Source organism: Octopus sinensis, linkage group LG20, assembly GCF_006345805.1.
Source record: "Octopus sinensis linkage group LG20, ASM634580v1, whole genome shotgun sequence".
NCBI lineage: Eukaryota > Metazoa > Mollusca > Cephalopoda > Octopoda > Octopodidae > Octopus > Octopus sinensis.
The window spans coordinates 31,321,435-31,338,218 of NC_043016.1; the positions used below are offsets into that span (position 1 = coordinate 31,321,435).

The window sequence follows — 16,784 nt, forward strand, 5'->3', positions numbered from 1 at the left end:
TCCAAGTGTTCATATGGAAATCTGTTTTAATGAAACTAAGGAGCGAAGTAAGGGGTCTTAGGGCAGAGAGGTTTGGTTCTATCTTACAATGAAATGTTGGGGATGACATTTGGTCCCAAGTTGCTAATATCCATGAGTATGTTCCAGCATATCATTTTATAACAATTAATATTATTTCTACTAAGACAGTTATATGAATCACGTTTTACAAAGTGGAGTTGTGAAAATTTCTTATTTTTGTTTGCAAGTCTTTCTGATAATGGTTTTCTGATAATGGTTGATGTATTTCTCATACTTTATATCCCTTATCAAATTTAATACCAAAAATCTTTCCATCATACATAATATATATATATATATAATTTTCTCTCAACTGTATCATTCCCAGTAATTATTCATCTCATGGTAATTGTCTTTTGACAACTTTGGCGTACTTTGCTAAAGTTAAGCAGAGTAGACCAAAGTTGACTTTTGATGTTTAAAGCAATAAAATCTGCCAAAATTATTTAGATAAAAACTATATTGTGATATCTTGTTTCAGGTTTTTTGAAGAAATGAGTGTATTGATATGTTTTAAATTAATTTCCACTTAAGCCATTTTAGGGATGGTGATATTGTCTATTTTGTGTTTTTGTCGACTTTCAGAAATATGGAAATTTTTGTTCAAATGTGTGCTTGTTAATTTTGTTTAAATGAACAAAAAAAAAAAAAATGGTAACTTTATTTCAGATTAACAAAGGTTTGAATAAGTGGTCAGTATTGCTTGGTTTTAGCAAGCATTATACAAAGGTCATACTTTAATATCTCCATCATAACAGCATGCGAGCTGGCAGAAACGTTAGCACGCTGGGCGAAATGCTTAGCGGTTTTTCGTCTGCTATTACTTTCTGAGTTCAAATTCCGCTGAGGTCAACTTTGCCTTTCATCCTTTTGGGGGTCGATAAATTAAGTACCAGTTACGCACTGGGGTCGATGTAATCGACTTAATCTGTTTGTCTGTCCTTGTTTGTCCTCTCTGTGTTTAGCCCCTTGTGGGTAGTAAAGAAATAAGTATCTGCATTTTTCAGCTAAAATATCAATGATTTTGTTAAATTTTATCAGCTTTTTTTTCATTAAATTTCAGTTTCCACATTTTAAACTGTCATTGAGACCTGAAAGAGATAATGATGATTGGTGTGAACATGTCCGTGTTCATATGATAATCCAGTATAATGAAGGGTATCCATACAGGTTTGTAAACAGAGAAATATCTCCTTCCAGTTTATAATGTTAATGACATTTCTTTTTAGAAAAAAAAACAAAAAAACAAACAAAAAGAAAAACAAAACAAAAAACTGTCCAAATTTTACTGTAGTTTTAAATAAACCGAATGTGATATATCACATTCGGTTTATTTAAAACTATTGTAAAAAAAGGAATGAGAAAGATGCAAGTTATGAGCTGAAAATTACCATATGTTTTAGACTGAGTATTGAGTGTTTGTATATTAGTTGTATAGTATAACTAGCAGTATCGCCTGGCGTTGCTCGGGTTTGTAAGGGAAATAACTATATAAGCATTTTTAGAGATGTAAAGTATAATAGCCATCTCAATATGGCTAACCACAAAGGGGGGGGGGCGTGTTACTGTAGCATTTTACGTTCTGAGATTTAATAATAAATTTTTAGAGAGTTACTTCCCTTATATATGCCAAAAATGCATAAAAAAATGGGAAAAATTGATGGTAAATTTTTTTTTAAATCGTAGACTCATCGTAGACGCGCACTAATACCCAGAAGGGCTCGATATGAATCACGACTATAAGATACCCGGTTTTGGTTAAACTGCACTGCAAAATGTGGGAGTAGTTAGGAGTCTAAATCATAGACTCATCATAGACGTGCGCTAATACCCAGAAGGGCTCGATATGAATCACGACTATAAGATACCCGGTTTTGGTTAAACTGCACCGCAAAATGTGGGAGTAGTTAGGAATCTAAATCGTAAGAGGCAGACAGCACACAACCTCTCTTTTATATATAAAGATATACATTGAATGTGAGATAAATGAAATTGCTGTGATTAAGGTGGAATTAAATGACGGCTATTGTTTTTGTGTTGCACCAGGTCAGTTGAGATTGAATAGGTCTGTGATAAAATGCATTCTATCTGTGACCATCTTACCTTATTAGTTTCCCTTAGATAACACCAATAAATGTGTTCCACTTTTTATCCCATCTTGAAGGAGAACTGGCTGTTATTTCTAGCAGGAGGAATGACTTTATGGAGGCTCCTTCAATGGCTTGTTTAATTATAGTGTGCTTTGGAAATACCTGAAATGGAAAATAAAGATAAGAGGTGGTAGTCACAACGGGAGGGCTGCATATACTACTTGTGAGGTTTAAGGAAAAAAAATAAACATATGTAACAGTTAGCATGGTTACCTTCCAAGCAGTTGATCCAGGTTCATCTCCCCAGCCAACACCGGCATTAGCTTTCCATGGTGGTGTCCCAACAAACCTGTAGTCTAATGACTGAAGCAAATTAACTTTAGTAGGCCTAAGGCTATGGAATAAGACACTTGCCTGAGGTGCCACACATTGGGGTTGATCCTGGAGCCATGTAGTTGGGAAGCAAGCTTCTTACGACACACACTTTCAATTTCAAGAAATTCATTTATTTCAGTTTAACAAATTGTTAGAAATTAATACCATTAATTGAAAAGATAGTTCATTAATTTAATTGAGAAAAATGTTTCATTACTATCCATCAACTGTTATTTAGAAACAACTGTCTCACTCAACAAATTTGTAAATCCCAAAATTTGCTAGTAATGTCTTCATGAAAATCTTCTTCATTAGTACCTGTTGCTGTTTACCCTGGGTCAACCTTGATCAAACAGATCAATAATCAAAAGAATTTCTGTAATGACTCTCCCATCTGCTTACTGCAGTGTTTCTCAACTATATATTTTTTACATGTGGACTATTTTAACCCCTAGTTTATTCTAATGAATTCCCTCTGAGCCTTTTAATGTTTAAAAAATCCTATTATATTTTTATAATTAAATATAATGATATTGTGCAACATTAAAAGCACCCAAGAATACTGTAAAGTGGTTGGCACTAGGAAGGGCATCCAGCTGTAGAAACCAAGCCAAATCAGATTGGAACCTGGTGCAGCTCTCCATCATGCCACCTCTAGCACTCAGTACACACTATAAAGTGGTTGGCACTAGGAAGGGCATCCAGCTGTAGAAACCAAGCCAAATCAGACTGGAACCTGGTGCAGCTCTCCAGCTTGCCACCTCTAGCACTCAGCACACACTATAAAGTGGTTGGCACTAGGAAGGGCATCCAGCTGTAGAAACCAAGCCAAATCAGACTGGAACCTTGTGCAGCTCTCCAGCTTGCCACCTCTAGCACTCAGTACACACTATAAAGTGGTTGGCACTAGGAAGGGCATCCAGCTGTAGAAACCAAGCCAAATCAGATTGGAACCTGGTGCAGCTCTCCAGCTTGCCACCTCTAGCACTCAGTACACACTATAAAGTGGTTGGCACTAGGAAGGGCATCCAGCTGTAGAAACCAAGCCAAATCAGACTGGAACCTGGTGCAACTCTCTCACTTAAACTGTCCCACCTATGTTAGCATGGAAAACAAATGTTAAAGGATGATGATGATTGTAAAAAAAATTGTTGTGTATTGTAGACGTATAAGCAATTTATTGTTCATATATTTTAAAAACTAAATCTTATATAGACCCTTAAAGGTCATGTCGACCTCGTTTGACAACCACTAGTTTAGTGGTATCTTGGTGCCTTTTTAAGACAATTGAGTGTGAAATTACTTTGTTGATACATTATTTACAATGGATGGACAGTTGTCCTCATCTTGTTTGTTATCACAATGTTTCGGCTGATGTACTCTCCAGTCTTCATCAGGTGTTCTGGTGGAATTTTGAACCCAACCCTTTATTTGACTAATGTAAATTATGTACATAATTCCTTATCTTGAAAATATAGAATAGTATAACCTTGTTGGCTTAAGCAACATGCATATATTTAACTGGAAAAAACATGCCAAAAATTTAACATTTGAGAGAGACAAAAACCACAACTGCAGGCTAACCATCCAGAAGAGTAATAACTGCAAGTAACTGATATGGGCTAGGCATGACTCTTTAGTCTTGCTGCAAACAGTCCACTGCTAGTGGCACAGTAAAATGCATCCTGTTTATGCTATTGGATGTACAGGTCAATAAAGTTTAGGTTGCTGTGTATGCCAAATAGCAATGACAGTAGTAAATGGTAAGATGTATTAAATGCATTCAGCTCATTTCTTGATGGAAAAAAAATGGATGGAAAAATGACAGTGATAATAACAGCTCAATACACTTGCATGTGAGCTAATCAGAAATTTTCTGAAAAGTTGTCTGGAATTAAATATGAATTGAGATTTGTTCAAATTTTAATTGGTTGCTATTTTAGCAATGTTATTATTATATTAACTGTTACTAATAAAACAGATTGTGAATAGGTCTTTAAAATATAATTTTTGTTCATCTTTAGAATACCAAAGATTGAACTTGAAAATGTCAAAGGAATATCTTTAGAAAAAATAGAAACTCTGAAAAATGATCTTGTACAATTAGCTAAAACCAAAGTCGGTGAAGTAAGTAACAATAATTTGTTTTAAAACAAGCTGATTTTGTAGTGGTAGATTGCATTTTAATAAATTTGTCTTTTCTTTTTTAAATTCTTCCTTTGTATTCTGAATCTTTCTTGTTACATTTTCTGTTATTTCTTTCATTGTAAGCAGTCTTCATAAATATAATTTGTTCCATTAACCCTTTAGTATTCAAATTAGTCAGTCAAATGTACTGTTTATTTATTCACATTATTTGGAATTAATTATGAATTGTCTTGTAGCTTCAAGATTTTGATGTTGTGATTGTTTATTTTTAGAATGATATTGTAGGATAGGCATGAAAGACTAATTCTGGGCAGTTTGAACATAAAACATGTAGAATATTTTGGCCAGATATGATTGGTTTAAATGTTAAGGGGTTAACAGAGTGTTCTCAGCAATCTCTCAGAAACTATATCTAAAAATTCTGATAACTGAGAGTATTGCTAAAATACTGAGTTGTAATTTCAGAGAGGTTAAATGATTGGTTAAGAAAACTGAGTTTTTGATTTTGAAATAAGTTAATAAGACAATTATTCTGGCATACAAGTCCTTGTGTAATTAATGTTAATATATTTCTTGTAATTTCTATGGTGGCATTTATGACACTTAACATATATCTAAATCTTATGTGTATGTGTAAATAACAAACATTTAAGGAATTTATGGTAACAGTAACCACAAAATTAAAATTATTATTGACTGAAGTTATCTTAAAGGTATTTTAGAGAAATCTGGTGTAACTGAATTCAATGTACCTAAGCTAGTTTAGAGAGATAAATAAATAGCTATTTATAAATTTTTGTCTTTAACCCCCAAGGTGCTGATTAAATTTTATGTATATTAACACACTGATAGAGAGCACAGAAACACAATCACTGTTCATACCAAGGAAACAGTCTTGTACCTTTCCCTCTGTAGTCTTGGATGATGCACACTTAAATCTATCAAAGTCAACAAATGATAGGTCTCATAATGTATCTTGGTGATCCCCTTCCAAAGACTAGTCTTTTTCTTCAGGTCCGGACAGTTTCTTAGATCTAATTAGCTGTTGATTGTCTACAGAGTTCAAGTAGTAACAATAATGGAGTACTACTCCCATACTCAGGCTTGTGTTGCTGCTTTACACACAAACTTTCCAGACTACATCCAAAAGAAGCCACTTGACTGATAGGCAAAGTCTCACTCATCAAAAAACTGTAACCTCTGGCTCACAGACATATGTTTCCTTGCTCTGCCATTCTATCACTACTGCTATGGCTTGTCCTCTGAATTAACATTTTGAATACCATCTCCACCCAGGTTGATAAAGCACATCTGTTTCTCCTCTCTGTATCATTCCTACTACTTATCAGGTTGTGCACAAATCACTAAGGCTAAACCTTCTTTCTCCAGAATGCCAACAATCAGAAATTTACTCTTCACTGGTATTTTTCATGTAGACGTTCACTTACAGATGTTAAATCTGAATGTCAACTGTATAGACTTCACCAGTTTCAGTGAACCTGTAAATTTCATAGGCATTGAATCTTCTTTTAGACTAAACTAATAAATGAAACGTGGGATTTTTACCTTTTGATTGACAGATTTAAAAAATAATCTTTTGTAACTAAACACTTTCAGACTTCGTACTCTTGTAGAATGTGTCTCATAAAACATCTTATTACTCTTGGCGTTGTTAAAAAAATTCTGTATTTTGGAAGCTATATTTTGTTAAAGTTGTCGTATTTCAGTAATTTCAACCAATCAAGATGTGTATTCAGCTGAATAAAATTACTGTCATTGTTTGTCAACAACAACTATCGGCAGTGTATTTTTTGTTTGTCACTGTTATTTATGACATCATTTGTGCTTTTGTACTGGCTATAGCTTTAAAGTTTTAGGGTTAGGGTTAAGGTTAGTGTTGGGGTTTTAGGGTTAGAGTTACGGAAAAAAATGAAAAATGAAGCACAAACGATTATGGTGGTGCCATGAAGTAAACATGCTTCAGACACACTTGTTTATTCATACAAACATAACTGAGATGAACAGTGACAAACGAAATATACACTGCCGATAGTTGTTGTTGACAAACAACAGCAGTAATTTTATTCAGCTGAATACACGTCATTGATTGGTTGAAATTACCGAAACATGACAACTTTAACAAAAAATAACTTCCAAAATACAGAATTTTCTCAACAATGACAAGAGTAAAAGATGTTTTATGTGACACATTCTACCAGTATACGAAGTTTGAAAGTGCTTAGTTACAAAAGATTATTTTTTAAATCTGTCGGTCAAAAGGTAAAGAGCCGAAACGTGAGATCAGGTGCATGAAGTAAGTATTCTAGAAAGGTGTTGTATGTTGTGTGGATTTCCAGACTGTTGTTCATGGCACAAGAAATTTATGAATGCTTAGTTATGCAACTAAATTGACTAGGTAGGTTAGGGTATAACATAATCATGAACTGTAATTTTGCCTGTCTCAATGATTAGTTTTATATATTTTAATATCAGGTGATGGTGTTGAATTTGGCACTTCATCTTCAAGATAGTTTAAGACAATTCAACACAAAAAAGCCAAAATCTTTTCATGAAGAAATGTTGTGGAACCAACAGATACAACAAAAATTCAAAGACTCTGAAGAACAAAAGAAATTGGCTAATAATCGGTTACAAGAAGAAAAATTTGTAAGCTTATGTATTTATGTATATTTTCTGTTTTACTTATATTAATGTCTAATGTGACTGTTCCAAAGAGTGACTAAATATAAATATTTATGAGTGTGTGTGTATGCGTGCATGTGAATGTATATGCATGTGTTTGTATCTGTGTCATTGTCTCTCTCACTCTCTTCATATATGTGTGTGTTGGCACTTGTGCAGGTGACATGTAAAAAAAAACACAATTTTTCCGTGGCCATTGCCAGTACCGCCTGACTGGCCCTCGTGCCGGTGGCACGTAAAAGCACCCACTACACTCTCGGAGTGGTTGGCATTAGGAAGGGCATCCAGCTGTAGAAACTCTGCCAGATCAAGATTGAAGCCTGGTGCAGCCATCTGGTTCGCCAGGCCTCAGTCAAATCATCCAAGCCATGCTAGCATGGAAAGTGGACGTTAAATGATGATGATGTGTGTGTGTGTGTGTGTGTGTGTACATATCAGTGTCTCTGCGTGTGTGTATGTGTATACATATCTATATCTAAATATATTTGTGTGTATATATACATATGTGTGGTGTGTGTGTGTATATATATATATATATATATATATATATATATACATATACCTATATGTGTGTATATGTATATATAAATTTTGTTGTGTAATGTATGGATTCATAGAATTATGTGGCTATCACAGAAAGCTTCTCCAGCAGACTCTGCTAACAAAGCACATAGGAATCCAATACAGAGGAGTGTAATGCAAAGTTCCATGAAGATCCAATCAATGAAATTATTTAATGAGGACTATATAAACCATAAAAAGTCAGGAGGTATGAGAAGTGAATATAGTTATTTAACCACTTGATATTAGCCATAAGAATTACACCCATTTTCCTGCCTTCTTCTTGTAATAATGATTTTCATGTGTAATAAATTATACATATATGTCTGCATTAATATGATTGCTATGCATTATACAATGTAATTGTATATTCACAAATCAGTGCAGATAAAGAAAGCTAGGATATCAGATCACTAGAACATCATGGTCTTTCTCTCTCACACACACACATACAACAGGCTTCTTTCAATTTCAATTTGCCACATCCACTAACAATGCTTTGGGACTATAGTAGAATATATTGCCATGCAGTGGGACTGAACCTGAAACCAAGTGATTGGGAAGCAAACTTCTTACCACACAACCACATCTGTGCTTTATATACAGGGTTGGCCAAGAGTCACCCGACAGTAAATCAAAATTCCATAAACACTTAATATTCAATTTTATTTATTCATTCCGATTATGAAGGACTTCAGTTTGAACAATTTTCATGCTGTTTCATATTTAGATGCTTTTATTAAATTCATTTAGTTGTGAAACATAAATAAGATCTTTGAATTAGATGGTTTTGATTTACTGTCAGCTGACTTTTGGCCAACCCTGTGTGTGTGTGTGTGTGTGCACGTGTCTGCACTTTGTTTTTGTTCAGACAACTTAGCTTTGTTAATTGAAAGTTTTTCAGAACATCCCTACATCCTGTTCAATCGACCTGATTATTCAATAGTCACTACTGTGTTGAACTGACATTAAATTAGACTTGAAGGAGTTAATTTAAACGGCTGGTGTTAGTAACCTATATTTTTTTTCTGCCGAGTTACTGCTTCACTTTCTTGGTTACAAGATTTGTTCAGGTTCATGGCAAACCAGTTTTGTATCTCAGTTTGGCTTTCTGTTTTTCTTTTAAACACACGTGTGATATTCTCTGGATTGAAGATCTTGTATTAATAGCTGACTATTATGTCTCTACTTGATGCTTTCTCAGTATGCAGTCTCACCAGAGCCTAGTTTGTGTATGTATATGTCTGTGTATGCGTGTGTATTTATGCATATACACTTACTTATATGTATATACATCACATTAATATTTTTCATAATTGATTGTTTATTCTCTTTGTTTTTGTTTTGTTTTTAAGAATAAAATTCTAGAAGATAAAGTAAGGAAGAGAAAAAATTATATTAGAAAGCAAATAAACGAGGTTGTAAGTATTAATACATTTACTCTTTACTCTCTCTTCTTTACTCTTTTACTTGTTTCAGTCATTTGACTGCGGCCATGCTGGAGCACCGCCTTTAATCGAGCAACTCGACCCCGGGTCTTATTCTTTTGTAAGCCCAGTACTTATTCTATCGGTCTCATTTGCCGAACCGCTAAGTAACGGGGACATAAACACACCAGCATCGGTTGTCAAGCAATGCTAGGGGGACAAATACAGACACACAAACATACACACACATATATACGATGGGCTTCTTTCAGTTTCCGTCTACCAAATCCACTCACAAGGCTATAGTAGAAGACACTTGCCCAAGGTGCCACGCAGTGGGACTGAACCTGGAACCATGTGGTTGGTAAACAAGCTAGTTACTACACCATTTTCATAAAATTCCTTGACTAGTTTCAGCTCAAGAGCTGGAGCAATGTTAGGGCACTGCTATTATATTTATCTTTTTCTTGAAACTTGTTTATTAATCTTGCAAAAATAATATATCCTTATAAAGAATATATTTTAGGTTAACACAGATATACTCTTCAGTATCATTTAATGTCTGTTTTCCCTGGTATGGAACGAATGGTTCAACAGGATTCAGTAAGCTGCAAGACTGTATTAAGCTACATCTGTTTTGCCAAAAAAAAAAAAAAAAAGAAATGAACTACCCTGAGGTAGCCAATGAACTTCTTTCAATAATAATCTAAAATTTTGGCAGAAGGCCAGCAATCTTTTTAAGGATCAGTGGTTTGTCAATTATACTGACCCGGTACTTGACTGGCACTTTATTTTATAACCTGAAAAAGATGAAGGGCAGGGTTGACTTTGGCGATATTTGAACTCATAATGTAAAGCACTGGAAGAAATGCTGCGAAGCATTTCATCTGACATACTAATAATTCTGCCAGCTTCCTACCCTAATAATAGTAACACTAATAACAGCAACAACAACAATAATCTATGATGTAGGCACAAGGCTGGCAATTTTGAGGGTAAATGCTAGTCAATATTATTGACTCCAGTAGATAACTGATACTCTATTTCATTGACCCTGGAGGAATGAAAGGCAAGATTTGAACAGCAAGATTTGAACTTAGAACTCAAGGTTCCGGACCAAATGCCACAAAGATACTTTTTGAAACATTTTAGTGATTCTATCAGTTGAATAGTAAAAATGAAAATAAGATTAAAAGTATATTGTTACTGATGTCTCTGTTGCATCAAAAATGACTAACAAATACTGGTTTTGTAGGTTGAAGTTGTTGCTATGTAATTAAACACTATATATTATAAATTCTATAATCATGTACCTCATGGTAATTGAATGAGTAACTGATTCTATCATTGATTATCATGCTCTTGTTTCTTATCTTCCTTGTCTTTCCCTTATCCACCCTCTTTACTGCATCCTCTCTTTCTGCTCCTCCTCTTCATTTTCCTTTCTCCCACTCTTCCTCCTGTTATCTCTCTCCTCCTTTATTCTTTTTTATTTCCTCCTCTCTGTCCTTCACTTCTTTTTTCATTTTTCAACTTATCTTCTATAATTAGCCATGTACAGGTTGTGTTGCAAGCCAATTCCATTAAATATTTTTTTTCATGACTCTTGAGAAAGACAAGAATACCATGTCTCATTTGTATTCACTTACTCTTTTAACACCAAGCTTTGTATCTATGTGAAAAAAATCAAAAACATGAAGTTAATTACTAGCTATTTTTAAATAACCTTGATTAAGCTATCTCGCCATAGAGTTCTTTGGAGCTTCATGGAATGTAAGATGTCTTGTATGTTGGTGTCTGTCAAACTTCAATATTTGGTCAGTGAGGCAGCCTTAATTAGCTTATTTTATGACAGAACATATCAACTATTATAATGGGTTTGCTGCCGAGTGCTGCATGGCAGATATGAGAATTTGTGTTACAATTGACTGAGACATTGATCTTCTCATGAAAGTTTCCCCAGTCCACACTGCATGTTAGTGGAACATCACTGAAGCATGTGGAAAAGTTTAGGTATCTCGGAGCTGTATTTATGAGTGATGGAAATCAAAGGGCTGAATTGAATACTAGAATTGAATTCCAGTTTCAGCATTTGGTTTTCAGAAGAGAAGAGTTTGGCAAAAAAGCCAAACTTGCTATTTTTAATTTGGTTTTCATACCTATCCTCACAGGTTAAAGGGTAAAGATCCCCTTTGGTCATTAATGACCATGGGATTGCACCTAGTGAGTTACTCTCTGAGGCACAAGTATTGGTAAGGTCGTTTATGGAAGATCAGTAGTTGCCCATGCATACCAGCCTCCCCTCTCCACACCACTGATGTTATCCAAGGGAAAGGCAAAGGCTAATACAGCTTGGCACCAGTGACATCATTTCTACAGATGAGTGAACTGAAGTAATGTAAAGTAACACAACACACAGCCTGGTCTGGGAATTGAACTCACTACCTCATGATTGTCAGCCCAATGAGCTAACCACTGAGCCATGCACCTTCACATATGGTCTTGAATGTTGGCTAATAACCAAAAGAATATGATTGCTACTAAAAAAGAAAAGGCTGAAATTGAGTTCCTCCAAAGGTTCTCTAGAGTAAAGTTACTTTAGTCAAGTGTGTAACTCAGAGATCAGGGAGTTTCTTTAGGTTGAGCTACTATTATGTCTGGTGCTACAGACATGTAATTAGAATATCACAGGAAAGAATTGCAAGACAGATTCTTCAAGCTGAGCCATTCGGTGGGAGACCTAGGAGTGGACCAAAAAAGAGATGGTTGGATAATGTCCATAATCTTAGTTAGTCATGTTTGGGAATCCAGTTGGAGAGTCTAATGATGGTTGCTTCTGATAGGACCCTACAGAAGAGATGTACTCGGGGACTCTGCTCCTATAACATTTCCAGGAATAATAGGTGGAGAAGATGGATGGATGGAATGTATTAACCTAATTTTGAAGATAGATGGAAACTATTTTGAGAGATTTTGTTGTAGCAATCGAAATTTAGATAATATTACAAATCTCAATAACAAAGTTACTATTGCAACTGGTTAAAGAAGTGGTTTATTATCATTAAGAATGGAATTTGGTAATTTCATATTACATCTTGCTTAATGTTGTTACTAATTTATCATCAATATTACCATTAAGAAACCGAGAATCCTTGCTAACATTTCTATTTCTTTTGAATTTAGCCTGAATCACTAACTAGAACAGAAAGTCTGGAGATTGACAAGTCAATACAGAGTGGAGAGGTTAAAATAAAAGAAGATATAAAAAAGTTTGTATTGATTAAAAGTATTCTTCGGTTTTCTTAATCTTTCTCAAAAATCATCAACACTATATATACCAAATATAGTTATTTCTTTACTACCCACAAGGGGCTAAACACAGAGGGGACGAACGAGGATAGGCAAACGGATTGAGTCGATTACATCGGCCCCAGTGCGTAACTGGTACTTAATTTATCGACCCCAAAAGGATGAAAGGTAAAGTCGACCTTGGCGGAATTTGAACTCAGAATGTAATGCCAGACGAAATACGGCTACGCATTTCGCCCGGTGTGCTAACATTTCTGCCAGTTCACTGCCTTAAATATATACCAAATATAGTACCGAATATATACCAAAATATAGCACACACAAAACATACATTTCTTTGTATTTTCACAAACACTTAAAAACACAAATCCATGTCTAGTTGGATAAAATGCTATAAATTCTGTTTGCTTATTAAATGCTGAGCTGTTTCTGATGTTTAACAGTATCTCTGGTCAGTATAGTAAATATTACATTTTCTATACCGAGAGAAGAAAATGCAAGCTTAGTTGATTTGCTGTTACATTTGTAGAGTACTGAAAATAACAACTTTTAATGTCAACATGTAGTTCAGTATATAGATGGGTATTCTGACTGGAAGGTGTATTTGCATTAAATACATAAGTGCAGATGTGACTTTGTAGTGGGCACCAACCATCTGGTCTCAGTTTGTTCGTATGGTATAAGACCTTGAGCAAATGTTTTCTACTAGGTTGACCAAAGCTTTGTGAGTGAATTTAGTAGATGGAAACTGAAAGAAGCCCTTCATATATGTGTATCTATATTTGTTTGTATGCATGTTGTATTTGTGTGTGTGTGTGTGTGTGTGTTATATGTATCCTTGTCTTGACATTATGTTAGGATTCTAAATGTGCATCACCATCATACAAACTATGTTGTTCATTTCCAGTCTGCTTATATCTGAGCATTGGAAAATATTTCCTTACTTGGAAACAGGTGAAGGAATGTTGGTAACAGGAAGGATGGTGGGGGACAAACATAAATACACATACATGATGGGCTTCTTTCAGTTTCTGTCAACTAAATCCACTCACAAAGCTTTAGTTGGCCCAGGGCTATCATAGAAGACATTTTCCCGAGGTACCATAGAGAAGGATTGCAGCTGGAACCATGTGGTTGGGAAGCAAACTTATCATACCGTTTAAGTGATGTTGAATTTTCAGTATGTGTGTGTGTATATATATGTATATATATATATATATATATATATATAAGATACAGATAAGGAAATAGTTTACTCTCAAACACAGAAATGCTGACAGAACAGCAGGAACAGGATAAAATATCCATATTTTGTGGAAACATTTGTCAGTAGCCAGCCATGAGACTCAGACTGACATCTCTGTGATTACTGGTCAAGTGCTTTACCATTAAGCTAAACTGCCCACTGACAAATTAATCCCAATTCAAATTACAATAAATGTAAACATCTCAGCACTTCTAAAAGCAAACTTTATTTGTTTACATTTATTGTAATTTGAATTTAACATACAGTGTCAGATTAATTTGTCAGTGGGCAGTTTAGCTTAATGGTAAAGCACTTGACCAGTAACAACTGTGAGTTTGAGTCTCATGGCTGGCTGCTGACAAACTTTTCCGCAAAATATGGATATTTTATCCTGTTCCTGCTGTACTATCAGTATTATTCTGTGTTTGAGAATAGATTATTTCCTTATCTGTATCTTTCAATACATCTCAGCACTTCTAAAAGCAAACTTTGTTTACATTTATCATAATTTGAATTTAATATATATATAATTTATCGATCCTTAAATGTTTCTTTTTTTTAAACCAATATTAAAACATGTAATACATGTAATTTATAAACATGTCATAGTTTATATTGTGCTTCTTTAGCTAATTAAAATATTTTATTCTTCAGTTAAATAATAATTTTTTTTTTTTTTCATTTTGCAGTAAATATCATTTCCTTGAAGACTCAGGTAAGAATCTGTTTTTTTTTTTTTGCACCCCTCTAATTGACCCCAGTACTTGTTTTAAAACCCTGGTACTTATTCTATCAATCCCTGTTTTCCCTTTTTGCCAAATTGCTAAGTTACTGGAATGTAAGCAAAGCAACACCAGTTGTCAAGTGGTGGTATGGGTGCAAGCACAAAGATACTCCCCTACACACACACACACACACTCTCTCTCTCTCTCTCTCTCTCACACACACACACACAATGGGCTTCTTTCAGTTTCTGCCTACCAGATTCACTCACAAGGCTTTGGTCAAGCTGAGGCTATAGTAGATGACACATGCCCAAGGTATCACACAGTGGGATTGAACCCTGAATCATTTAGTTGGGAAGCAAACATCTTACCACATAGTCCCATGGCTGCATTTACCTCAACCACAGCTGTGCTTTTACATAGCCATGGCTTTAGTATTATAAACCATCCTTTGAACAGTCATCACTTATTTGACAAATTACTTGATATTCAGAGTATCTTGCATTATTAAAGATAACTAGATCTATGGATATCCCCCATTGTTTATAGTGTATGCTTTATCATTGGTCTCATTTTTTTTTAACATTCAGATAGCCAAGATGAAGAGAAGATAGAATTAAGAAAACAGTATCGATGGGCTTTAAACACACAGAGATTTCAAAATGAATTTGAAGTAATTGAATTCTTAGGACAAGGTGGTTTTGGAAATGTTATAAAAGTAAGAATATTATTTCGAATAATTTTTTAAAAGGCATCATTGTTTATATATATATATATATCCCATTTTTTTTACATTCATTAAAAAAAAAATTATTGATCATTCTGTGGTCTCTATTCATTGAACTTGGTGACTGTTTACCATCATGAAGAAAATCCACTTTTTCTTGCTACCTTCTCTCTTTTCTCAATGCTGCTATGCTGTGCCTAACTCATCGGTATACTATTTTAAACATTGCTTACTGCAAAACTTATATTAAAAATCATTTCATACCCATTTTTCCATTCTTCTATAAACTTCCAATAAACCAAGTTGAAGACAAACTGTTGTAACCTCATTTTTATGACTGTTCCCTGTCAAGGAATATCTGAACGAGACTGTGGATACTGTGCTTCTTTAGACTAGTGAACTTTTCATAGAAAAAAAAAAGGCTCATACAGGCTTTGTTTGTTTTTTCATTGATAAATTCACATCAAAACAGGCCCTAGAGATTACAACTTTTTTCTCTTAAATTAAAACAACTACATACTCAAATTATTTGATAATCTCTTTTTTTTTTCATAGGTGAAGAACAAAATGGATACAAGACATTATGCTATAAAGATTATACATTCAAATGTCAAGCATTTTAAAAACATCACAACAGAAGTAAAGCTATTATCACGACTGAATCATGAAAATATTGTTAGGTATTATATTTTCATTTCATAAGAGTCTGACAATTCAAATGTTTCAATCTTGTTTATTTTCCTTTTCTAACATAATGTTTGCTTAAAACTACTCTAAAGATAATTGACACAAAGTTAATATTCCTATCTCTTTTATTGCAATTATTTCATTAGAGGACAACCAAACCTCTTAAATAGCCAGTTTTAAATTAACTTTCCCAAAGTATTTTGCCGAAACACACACTCAGTCCTTCCTCCTCAAAAACTGTATTCTTCTGGAATATTTCCTAGCTAAATTACTCTCTGAAAATCATTAATTTATAGAAGATAAATATTATTTACATTAACCTTACCTGGTGAAGGTGTATGGCTCAGTGGTTTGAGCATCGGGCTCACAATCATGAGGAATGAGTTCAATTCTTGGACCAGGCTGTGTGTTGTGTTCTTCAGCAAAACATTTTATTTCATGCTGGTCCAGTTCACTCATTTTACAGAAATGAGTTGTGATATCACTGGTGCCAAGTTGTATCAGCCTTTGCCTTTCCCTTGGATAACATCAGTGGCATGGAGAGAGGAACCTGGTATGGCTGGCCAACTGCTGGTTTTCTGTAAACAACTTTGCTTGGAGTTGTGCCTCAGAAGGGAACTTTCTAGGTGCAATCCCATGGTCATTCATGACGGAAGGGGGTCTTCTTCTAACCTTACCTGAAGATCTCTGGAGACAAGTGCTTGATACTTTTTTCTTGGATGAAGT

General features: G+C 34.5%; 1 protein-coding gene across 2 annotated transcripts in view; it reads left to right on the plus strand.

Annotated features, from left to right (window-relative positions):
• Nucleotides 1-16,784, plus strand: part of LOC115222510 (eIF-2-alpha kinase GCN2) — an 87,995-nt gene that overhangs the window by 7,296 nt on the left and 63,915 nt on the right. The window contains exons 2-9 of one of the 2 annotated variants that reach the window (XM_036511539.1): nt 1,124-1,230; nt 4,550-4,652; nt 7,167-7,340; nt 9,293-9,358; nt 12,548-12,633; nt 14,609-14,634; nt 15,235-15,362; nt 15,927-16,051. In XM_036511539.1, the coding sequence (XP_036367432.1) occupies nt 1,124-1,230; nt 4,550-4,652; nt 7,167-7,340; nt 9,293-9,358; nt 12,548-12,633; nt 14,609-14,634; nt 15,235-15,362; nt 15,927-16,051 (815 nt within the window). Of the gene's footprint in view, nt 1-1,119; nt 1,231-4,549; nt 4,653-7,166; nt 7,341-9,292; nt 9,359-12,547; nt 12,634-14,608; nt 14,635-15,234; nt 15,363-15,926; nt 16,052-16,784 lie in introns of those variants that run through there. The other variant, XM_036511540.1, reaches the window with a different exon arrangement.